At 38.8% G+C, this 11,416-nt stretch overlaps 1 protein-coding gene across 1 annotated transcript; it reads right to left on the reverse strand.

The window, feature by feature from the left end:
- Positions 1-6,371: 6,371 nt before the first annotated feature.
- Positions 6,372-11,183, reverse strand: DYNLRB2 (dynein light chain roadblock-type 2). Its single transcript, XM_035543396.2, has 4 exons — positions 11,097-11,183; positions 10,912-10,987; positions 7,486-7,653; positions 6,372-6,674 (listed from the first exon to the last, which is right to left on the reverse strand). Exons 1-4 carry the CDS (start codon positions 11,097-11,099, stop codon positions 6,631-6,633), a joined length of 291 nt encoding a protein of 96 aa, XP_035399289.1. The 5' UTR covers positions 11,100-11,183; the 3' UTR covers positions 6,372-6,630.
- Positions 11,184-11,416: the final 233 nt, after the last annotated feature.

Here is an 11,416-nt window from a genome sequence, read left to right on the forward strand (position 1 = left end):
TACAGATTATGGTAATTTCTAATATGGCATCTGGTTTAAGTAATGCTGTGGATGAATAAATTCCTCTCTCCTTGTAGTTCTGCTGTTTTGAATGCAAATGGTGCAAATAGATGTTACCTCCCTCGATAGGAAATGGTGAGCAATGGAACAGTTAAAAATAAATTTCTGAGTAATAAAACTGTGCCAATAGGGAAAATTTCATGCCTTATCTCTTAGAACATCATCAGGGAGGGAAAGCGGGTGGAAACCCTTAACTATTTTTGTGAAATGCTGAAAACAAGATCTGATAAATGTGTTTTCCGATGTTCTAACCTACAGCAGAAGGTGAAATGCATTACTTTAAGTGAGGTACTGTGGGTGTGTGAAATACCTTAAAACCCAGTGAAACATCCCACTTTGCAAAAACAAACCTATCAGTTGGCTACCACCTACCGTAGTGGTAACTTCACTGGGGCAGCAATGTAGGAAAAGTTGCAGGTAAGCCCTATAGCGATGGTTTAAAGTCTTTTCAATAGGCTGGTGGCTTCACAGCTGCTCTTCCTAAAAACAGGGACTTGTTTCATTCATTGCCTTTATGAGGAGCCTACAGCTAAGTAGCACTGTATTGTACTGGTGTACTCTTGTGCACTAGCACAGACACCTCTGCAAGAATTAGGGGGGAGCTAAGTTTTTGTCACTAGCTTCTGTTTTGTGATTTGATGAACCAAGAGTCTCACTTTCATTACTCAAATTCTTCCAAAGTGGGGCACACAAGGGGCAAGTAAAGCTTGTGTGAATGCAGAATAATTTTAAATCAGTGAAGTCATTCTGCTGAAACAGTGGTAGGAAGAAGTGGTCCTGCAAGCTGTTAGTCCAAGGACTGTTTTGCCATGTGTGATGGCCAATGGCAAGTAGCACCCCAGAATCACAGATCATTTAGGCTGGAAAAAGCCTTCGAGATCACCGAGTCTAACCAACTGTCAGCCTGACCTTCTGAGCCCCACCACTAAACCGTGTCCCTCAGTGCCACATCCACACGTCTCTTAAACACCTCCAGGGGTGGGGATCCCACCACCTCCCTGGGCAGCCTGTTCCAATGCCTCACCACCTCTCAGTGAAGAAATTCCTCCTAATGTCCAATCTAAACCTCCAGCGGTGCAGCTGTATAGCTGTCTTACTCAGTTGCAACAAAACAGTGAAAATGTCTAGATTTCTTTTTGATCCAGCTGGCATAGACTCAAGATGATGGTATCTTTTGTGTATCATTTTAACTGTTAGATTGAGAAATTTCACTCAAATGATGGTGTAGAGCCAGGGACACTGAAAAGGGTAATCAGGTCAAAGGCAGGCTTAGGTATTTTTGGAAAAGAGGAAGAATAATCCTTACTACAGCATGGCCCAAAACAATAAGCCCAGCTGTCCAAGGGAGGATGCATGCACTCACACCTCGTGTCCTCTTGTTACGCCTCAACTCCGAAGAATTTTTACTTAAATTGATATTGCCTTTAAAAATAAAGTGCACCCTGTTCTATGTAACTATTGAAAATTCCTCAGAAATAAACTCTGAGGGCTTTTGTTATCATTTAGGGATAATTTGCAGAGATGACAAAAAAAAGGGACTTTTCTGCTTGGTTGCAACCTGGGGATTTAACTTTTTCCCCTCTCAAATTGTTTTCAAACTCAAGAAATGAGCTCTGATCTCCCTGTGGTTTTTTCTTTCCTGCTACTCCCTGTGTTTCTTACAGGGGTCTGTGTCTGGTCGCACTGTGCCCGCAAATGTGAATGTCCAGAATTCAGAGAGAGAAATCAGTGCTGTGATCTGAGCAGATACACCGTGTACCTCTGCTGTTATGCCTAATTAACTTAGGACATTCTAGGCTTTCTCTTGAAGCATCAGTGTTCCTTTCCCCCATGGATGCTGTGAAGTCCCACAGTGAGCCTGGTTGTTATGACCTAATTTTTCCACAAACTGAGAGATTTAATTTGTGCAGGTGCCAGGCAAAGGGAGCACAAACCTGGAATTCTCCCGGCTCCTCTAATTTAGCTGACTGAGACTTGAAAAATCAATAGGGGAATTATCTTGCTGTCTCTAGGTAGTAACTTAATAACAAACACGATTAAAAGGGTGACATCAGTTTATTTAGGAAAACTGAGGCTTTTTCTGTGGGTCCACTCCAGCATTTGTGTCCTGCAGTGCTGAGACAGTGGAGCTGGGATTGGTTCCTCTGGCTGGGGAAACCCTCAGAAGTTGTGCTGTCACTGTTTAATTCAAAAACTAACTGAATAACTCTTCAAAATAATATTAATTTCTAATTGCATTTTTAGATATGGTTGTGGTGGTTTATTAAGCTGATTTTTTCAGGTTCGCTGTCATTAACGCTTATGATCAGATAGGTTCTAAAGGGAATCCAGTGTAGTCCACAAACTGATGTAGTTAATAGTATCTGTGTATACAAGATTTATGTACATATATATGCATGTCATACATAATACTTCTGTAAACAAAATGCTGTCTAAGTTTTGTCCTTGTGTCTTCCATAAGTCTGAAGAATTTCTCACTGAAGTTACATTGGCAAGTGCTATAAATATATTACAAAATACAGTCTGAAAATTCATTTATTGGCAGTAAGAGAATTTAATATTTAACATCTTAGCACTTCCTAGATAAACTGTGAACATCCTAATTGCTGTTAATGAATGCGGTATACTTCAGACCATTTTGACTTAATATAGAATACCACCTTCCTCACCATTACACTTCTAAAATCTTATCACGTAAATACACTTACCAGAAAAAATACAAATGCTTAAATTCCAGCAAGTATGCATAAGTGACAAATTAGTAGTTCAGTATTTAAAAAATGCTTTATCACTTACACGGTTTGTGTATCCCTTTCATTGCATCCCACGGTTATATTAAATTAATGTACAAATGTGAGACTACAGAGCTACATACATCTTGAGTTAAGCTGAAGTTAAAACTGAAAAATACACAATTTGATACTTCTAGGTGTATTGTGTAAAGTGAACAAAATGATAATTTTGTGTTTAAAAAAAAAAGTAACCACAGAAAGCCAGACTACCAAACGCACTGAATATACATTAAATGAACTATTTAAATGTATTAAATTGGCAGATGAGAAAAATTTGAGTGAACAACTGTCTTGAATGAATCAGCTGGCATAAGTTGTTGTCCCATGAGGGACATGCAAGATTATATGCTAAGGAAAACCCACGCTACTTTACTTTGAAAGTGGGAGGCTGACCCTATGAGAACTTCCTATTTTAGTTTATTTTGAGGATCCCAAATGCATGCTACTGACAATCTTTTTTCTTGGCTAATTGTCTAACTTGCACGTTACAATTGAACCTGAAAGCTGCTTTTCAATGAACAACAGACATTCTTGACACCGTCAACACTCACTTGACAAAATGATCATCTATGAAATGAATCTCTTAACATATTTCTTACTTTTTGACCTACTCCCAGTCAACTGTTAACTAGTTAATTAGTAAAATCTTTGCTGGTTCACATAAATGACAATTTAAATGACATAGTCTGGCAGTTGTGGTGCTCAAAAAACTTGAAATATTTCCTTGTTTTTTGCCTTGACCATTCCATTCCTTCTCAATGACCCGCCTTTGCTCAGATCGATGTGCTCATAAAGGGTTTCTGACTAGGATTGTTGGGGAGTTCACTATTGTTATCTCCCTTTCCTGCTGAAAGACATGAATGAAACGTTGACACGTGTTCAGTTTGCTTTTGCTAATAGAAAATAGGAACAAATTACCAGGAAATGAAATGGAGTGTTTCAATTTATGCTCTCTAGTCAAGATGTTGCCAAAATTGTATACTACTACAGTGCTTTCTAGGAAACCTGATTAGAGACTGTGCTGGTAAGAGTCTCTGGCAGAAGCACAGCTGAGCCCGTGCGTTTGCATAGCATTTGTTACTATGCACATCATTATAAATGGACCAAACTTTGCCCTCTTATCTGCATCTACGCCTCTCATAGGAACAGTGAAATAAACTAATTCGTGAACAGTATTTGACCCTTGGAGAACAACATGCATCTGCTTAAGGCCATTTTTCCATAGAAAAACATTTTTCAGCAAAACGATTTAGCATGTGTTTAATTTTAATGATTTGGCTTAAGTGTCTTTTTGAGTGCTTTATCAAGCTACAGCAATCATCAGCTGCTTAATAAATATTGGATTAAAAAGGGAACTAACATGTGTATCAGTAAAAGAAAAATGAAAGAGCATTGCCAGATATTAAGCTTTTCTCTTTGTAATGTACTACTGTGTGGTATGGGCTGATGTATATTTTTCACTGATGCTGGAAATTACAACGCCAATACTATTTTTGACAGAAAAAAAAGTGGAACAGGCACTGTAATTCTGGCAGTTTGCTGGACCTACACAGCAAAACCTCCACAGAATTTCATGCTGTTAGAGAAAACTACAGAAACAAAGCTATTTTCCCCAAACATGTCACAAGCAGTTCAGCAATGCTTTTGGGTATGTGCTGAAATTAAAAATCTGGTCTTTGAATTAGTAGCCATTTGACATTAGTAGCCTATAGTTAGGATAGTAGTAGAATAAAGGTTTACTAACATGTGGCAATAAATAAGTTGGATTTCTGAAATTGTCCCCACAAAAGCAGAGGAGGTAACAAATAGAAAAGTGTTTTTTTAAAGCATTGTCACATGTCAGTATATTGGTTCATTACAAAATAACTTAAAATGGTTATTTTCCAGTGTACGTTTCGAAAACACTTTAGCAGTAAAGATATTCTTGCACTGCACTGACTATAGCAGTGTCATCAATAGCTGCCCATTTGATTTCCTTACCCTTAGAATTTTGAATAGACCTGCCCAGCTGGATTGCTGTGCTTAATTTCTGTCAGCCTGGGCCTCTGTGCTTTTGGGTTGACTTCCTCTTAATATGCAGCAGGACTGAATCTTGCTCTCTACTGGGTGATCTTGATCTCCTGGGTGTTGAGTCTGTCTGCTAATCTTTGAGATCGCAAAGCTCAGACACCTTCAGCTCCCAGGAGCAGGACCAACCCTCTCAGATTTTTCAGTGAAATACAGCCTTTCCAAGCTGTTCAGTAAAGTCAGAGCAAACACTCAGATTGGAAAAAACCACCAGGTTTTGATATCTCTCCTTTGTGTAAGTTTTGAGTGATACATAACATAACCCTAATAGCAAATTGCTGACTCCATATCCACTGAGACATTCAGTGATTTATCAGTTTCATAACCTCAACCACAATTCATGTGATGTACTACGACGATCCCTGAGCAGTATTCAACAGATTCATTTTTCCTTTCGTCCTCATAGCTATCCCACATATTTTTCTTCTGTTATATCTAGAAAAAAATGGTCTTGTGATAAATTGAAGACAATCTGATACTTTAAAGTTTAAATAATAACTTGATAAAATTTTCATTTAATCTGCATAACCTGAGATGATTTGTAGTACAAATATGATTGGACAATATTTTGAGTGCAGGCTCAGCTCAGACTCCCCTTGCTTCCACAATTGTAGTGAATAATCACATGCAAAGTTGAGCTTGACTTTGGGATGACAGGGGATAAAGGCTTGTAGCCATGCTTACCTTGATTAAAAGCCTGCAGCGTGGCCAGAACAGGGATCCTGTACCCGCTTCTGTCCTGACCTCCCAGAACCAAGAGGACAAAACAGCCGTGAGAGTTAGTCTGGGACACTACCATCCCGTGTCTTCAGAACAGAAAGGATTTTTAGGCAGCTTAACCTTAAGAAGGCCTTTTACCAGTGCATCTGTTTTAAAGGCATGCAACAATAGGTATCTGGTCTCCAGAGCTGCCATTTGAATGTGGACCTGGTTTGGGGGACATGAGCTTCAACCCACCCTTTGACTCATGTCAAGTACAGCTCACATGTTGTATCTATCTAAAGGCTTAGTTACCAAAAGTTTTGGTTTAATTATGGCACTGTTTACCATTGCCAGCAAACTAGTAGTAGTTTTACATTAGAATGCTGGATCAACTTTGCTTGAACTTCTCAGTCCAGAAAATACATAATGAAACTGTTGCTTCAGGCCACAGAAATTGGAAGACAAAGATAGTTTCTTCTTTCACTTCTTTTCCCTTAGAAAACTCAAAAAACCAAACAAACAAAAAAACCACCCAGGAGTTGAAGACAGGGCAGCACTTAGTCCCCTACTGACATGAACTATGTTATTTACATTTGTTTAGTTCATGTAACTGGTTAGTCTGGGTCACAGGGACATATTTATATGCATACGTGCACACGATCTGTGACTTCCCATGAGGTGATTTCTCCTCCAACAGTGAGAAATTTAAGTAGAATGACTTAACTGCAAGAACAGCTCGAACATCCAATAGAAAGCTCTTTAAGTATTTTGCTTTATTTTGCTCTTCTGAACATCAAGACAAACATACAACATTTTGGTATTTGCATTATGATTTGCTCACACAAATTGGTAGAGCTACAACAGAATATTAAATTGGCAACATTTTAGTCCTGACAGTAATATGTTATATAAAATTTGTAAGTGCTATGTTTGATATTAACTATCAATAAGTAATATTAGTTTAACAAGTAGAGCTACATCACTGTCTGAAAATATTGCCATACTAGGCCTATTCGCATGGGTTCTGAATAACGATCAGGAGATACTCTTTATCTGCAAAAAGATATAAAAATATTTAGTTAAAATATTTTATCTTCTTTCCTGATAAATATCCCATATTAACCTATTCCTCTTCAACTTTGTGTATAAAATATATGAAAAGACATTCTTATAAAAAAAAAAAAAAAGTAATTTTATTAAAAAAAAAGTTTTCAGATTAAAAAACTGTCATACATGTTAACTATACCATTTAAAATTATTTTAGTAAGCAGAATATTTGCCTTCAAGAAGCTTTAAAGATATTTTAACAAGAGGAAAAAAGTCATAAGAGAAGCACCTGGAAGCTAGCACTTGTTATAATAAACTTTTGACATCTGCAGCCCCTTCTGCAGGTGCAGAGATCTTCTTTCAGTTCACTAGCTAGTTTATTCAAAATTGAGAAGCCCATTTAGAGATGAAAAAACAGAAAAGATTTGAATAGACTTTACTATGAATAAATTCTAAACATGACAGTCTTTGCCTACTAGTTCTGAAAGCTTGAGGAAGTTTTAGAAGGAATTCAGTTGGATAGGTATTTAATATCTATTTTAATGAAACATTTCTTAAAACTACCCAGGGAATTTGATAGGTTTATATCTGCTTTGGAAAGTTAAGAAGGCTACCTCTTGACTTGTTCTGTTGCCTCCAATCTTGAGTACTCTAAACCCCGTACATTAAAATGTTAACGTATCTGTTTTCATGGTGAATATACATTTTTTTCATATACATATTTTTTAAATGCATTTTCTACAGTAGCCTTATTCATGAACAGTTAAAGAAACTTACGAGGACTCTACAATTCTACCATTTTTAATAGAAATACTACCTGGAGCTACCATGATTTCATGTTTCTTTGATCTGATCCTGAGAAAGGTTAGATCATTCTGAGGATCAATATCTCTCACTGTGCTCCTCGCTTTCATGGTGAGCTGACAAAGAAGACCTGCATACTGGACTGTTGTAGAGTTATCAAGAGTTGTCCTTATTGGAATTCCTGAAAACAAATAGTTTTCTAACTCAGTCATTCAGTTAATTTGCATATGCATATACCGCAGATCATAACAGAAATAAATATTTTTTTTTTTTGGGGGGGGGGGTTGTTTGCAGCAGAAAGGAGTTACTGATTTCAGGTATCTACATGTCTTTTAAAGGATAATATTAATCAGTGACAATTAAGCATTGAGTTGCCTTATGAAACCTTTGAAAGAGCCTAACTGCCGTTTAAGGCTCTTGAATGTCTATCAAATTCTGTTCTTTAGTACTTAACCAGTTTTGGTGCTTCATCAGTTTAAAAGTTGTCACTGGGATTGTATCTTGGCTTCGAGATTCTAAGCCATACTTTAGCTGCAGCACTTGTCATGTGCAGTGATAGAAATTACACGTTCCCAGTGAAATACCAAGAGCAATCAAAGGGCAGAAGTGGCATGTTTGCATTTGTCAAGTAAAACCACTCTTAGAACAGTCCCTTACAATTACATGCAAAATATTGACAATTCAGAGTACAGTGTATTGATCCAACTATTAAAAATGTGATTACCTGAGATTGTTGATGATTTAATGGATCATTATCAATAATTTGTCAAATCATGTTTTTTTATGTTAATAGGCTGCCAGGTGAAACTAAACACAGGGGTCACAGTTATCTTGCAAGTATGAACCTATCTGGCTTTTAAAAGTTTGTTTCGCTAATAAAAATAAATAAATTATTCAACCTACTAACAAAGATGATAGATTAGAAGCTGGCAAGGCAATTTTCTCTTTGCATACATTTGCAGTGCGTCTTCCAGATGGACAGGATAGGAATACAAAAATAGATTAATATGAGTCAAGTTTGATTTATGAAAGAATTAGCATGCAAAGATCGCGAATGCCAGGTAAGAAATTAGAGGCAAATGAATAAAATAAATAATAGAACCTCCTCAGACACTAGATTATTCCATAGTTTTCCTAGCACACCGTTATTTGAATCACTTGAAATCGGTGTTGTCATGAGAAATCATGCGTTGGTATGATGTGTAGTGAAGTGTAAGAGGATGACCCAGTACATACTTTGTGTCTAATGTTTATTACAGAGATTGAAATTGAGATTTTAACAGAAACAAGCAGGTGTTCCCAAGCACTGCATTAGCATGAGAATATCTATATAGTCAGAGCATTAAATAGTAAGTCACTTAAAAGCAGCAATGAATGTGTCAGGTTTATATGACCTCGTATCTAAATGATCACTTCAACAAATACAGCACTTTTAATGGAAGTGGTAAATGTTAAGTGATCCTCCAAGGTCTAATAATAACCTGAAAATGGGTTGACAGTAGTGACATCCTCGGATTAAAGCTAGTCTGTGTTTACTTTAGGACAAATTCTCTTTGCCTCTGGCCCCAAAATTAGAGAAAGGCAAATCAATCCCTCATTAGAAATGCTGTAGTGTGTTCCTTCACAAATGTGAAGGATAGCAACAGTACGAGATTTCCAAAATGAACAACGTATACGTGGCTTAGTGTTTCAATGAAAAACTCAACACTGAGCATTGAAATAAATGGCAGGCTGTTTGCATCAGGAATCTTTCATTTGCTGTTTCACTTGAATACTACTTCACCTAAGTATTACCTACACTATTAAGAAGTCTTAGTAAAAGATATTTATTTTAGTGAAGAACAATGTTTTATCTTGTAGGGAACCTGAACAATCTGAGAAACTTCATTGTTGTGCCATTGGTTAAAATAATTTTACTGTGATTCATTCAAGTTGTACACTTGTTTTAAATATTTCAGCAGTGAGAGAAATTAAACTTTTTTGTATAGGAAGATTTGAAAGAACTAGGTGGAACAGTGCCACATGGTCTGCAGGTTTGTGAGGATGAGAAAGTTTGAACAGCATGTGGAGGGACTTTATAGCTTGTCTTGAATAGTCTAATGTACAAAAAAAGCAGAACTGGAATGTGGAATGTTCTTCCTCTGCTGTAAATCGAAGCTGTGATGGAAGGAATGTGTAACAGCCTTTGAAGAAGCATGCTGTTGTCATGAGTGCTCTGCACAGCTCTATCTGAGCATCCCTCAGTAGCACAGAGCTACCACAGGTAAAGATAAACTGCAGTAGTACACCCAAGAGGGAAAACATATTTAACCAAGAAGGCAACTGTTTCAAGACATTCAGTGTAAGAAAAGGGTTATTTTTCTAATAGGTTCTGTGGTTGGTTTTGCCTTCAGAAATGTATCAGCCCGCAAACTCAGCGAGGACCATTTGTGTTATTTAAGTGGTTGGTTTTGTTCACTTGGAGTTTGCAGCTACCTCTAAGTGCCCACTGGATCAAGTCACTTTCTGTTTATTTAAACAGAATACAGAAACAGCTGAAACAATACCTGTTCTGAAACTAGCCTGTTTCAGTTTAGTAAACAGCTGTATCTAGAAATGAGCACAAAGTAGCCTTTCCGTTACTGTTTGCCAGGCTATGCACTTCTTGACCTGCATCTAAACTGCTACTAGAGCAGTAGATTTTGGGGGGCACTGTAGAAGTGAAGGAAGTGAACCAAATTTTAGGGAAGGTAATTGAGTGAGTTGTCTTATTTGTAAAGGAATGATTAAAACAAAGATTAACCTGAGAAGCTTAGCTTCTGAAAACTGATTTCTGTGACCAGTTTTGCTTTTGGCTTGCAGTTTTCTGTATCAAAGCCAAAGTTTGCCTGACATGAAACTTGCTCACCCTACTATGATGACACACCAAGACATGATTTAAAGAACTTCTGAACTTTTAGTAGGGCCAAGGAGCAGCTCCCAGCAGTGGAATACCAACTTTGTTTGGCAGACACCAAATTATGGACTGAAAAATGGCCGCAAAAGCAAGAGTAGCATATTCTCTCTTTCTGTAACCTACCAAGAGATGTTCAAGACCTGGTTCTGAAAAATAAAGTACAGTTTAGTTAAACAGGGATAATTAATAATACAAAAGAGCTTAAATTAAATGAAGGTTATGATGCTTCTAGTCATTCCATCAGAGGAGACTTATGTCAGAGGTCTTGACTGTTCTTTCCATTAACTCGCATCCAAAGCTGTGTTGCACAGGGGGCTTTGAGGAATGGCCATGAACCAACTTTTCATGCCTTATGGTGAAACACATGCTCTTGAAAACAGCATTTTCACAAAACGTTGCAAGCAGACTGCTTCAACACCTCACAACCTCTGCAGTGTTTTACTTCAGAGGGAACTTCTCGCCACTACAGGGCTGCCTACTCGGAGAAAGTCGGTGGCGCTTTACCTTCCGCGTTGATGACCATAGTCGCAATGACCCCTTTGTGGGCTTGGATCCTCTTTAGGGTTTCGTCCACTTCAGCCTACGAGCAGAGAGCACACCTCAGCCCTCCCGCGGCCCCCCGGCCCCTCGCCCACCTCCCCGCTCCCCTCCCGCCCCGTCCCCCTCAGGGCCGCGGGCGGCGCCATTACCATGGCCGGGCCGTTGCTAGGGAGCGGCGGAAGTGACGGCGGCGGCGGCGGCCCGGGCCCGGGGACCGGCGTGGGCCCCGGAGGGGAGGTCCCGAGCCCCCGGGCCCGGCCCGCCTCAGGCGGCGTGCTGGGGGAGGCTGGGGGCCGGGAGCTCTGCTGGGGAACTGGGGATGGCCCGTGCTTGGAGCAGGGAGCAGCACAAGCAACGAACTTGGCTTGATCGTTGCACTTCTTGCCTTTTTGTTCTTTATTTTAACGTTGAAGCTGGCACTAGCTAAATCCCAAAGATACCAGTTCGGTTGCTGTCATCACAAACAAGC

The sequence above is a fragment of the Cygnus atratus genome, chromosome 12, assembly GCF_013377495.2.
Source record: "Cygnus atratus isolate AKBS03 ecotype Queensland, Australia chromosome 12, CAtr_DNAZoo_HiC_assembly, whole genome shotgun sequence".
Lineage (NCBI taxonomy): Eukaryota > Metazoa > Chordata > Aves > Anseriformes > Anatidae > Cygnus > Cygnus atratus.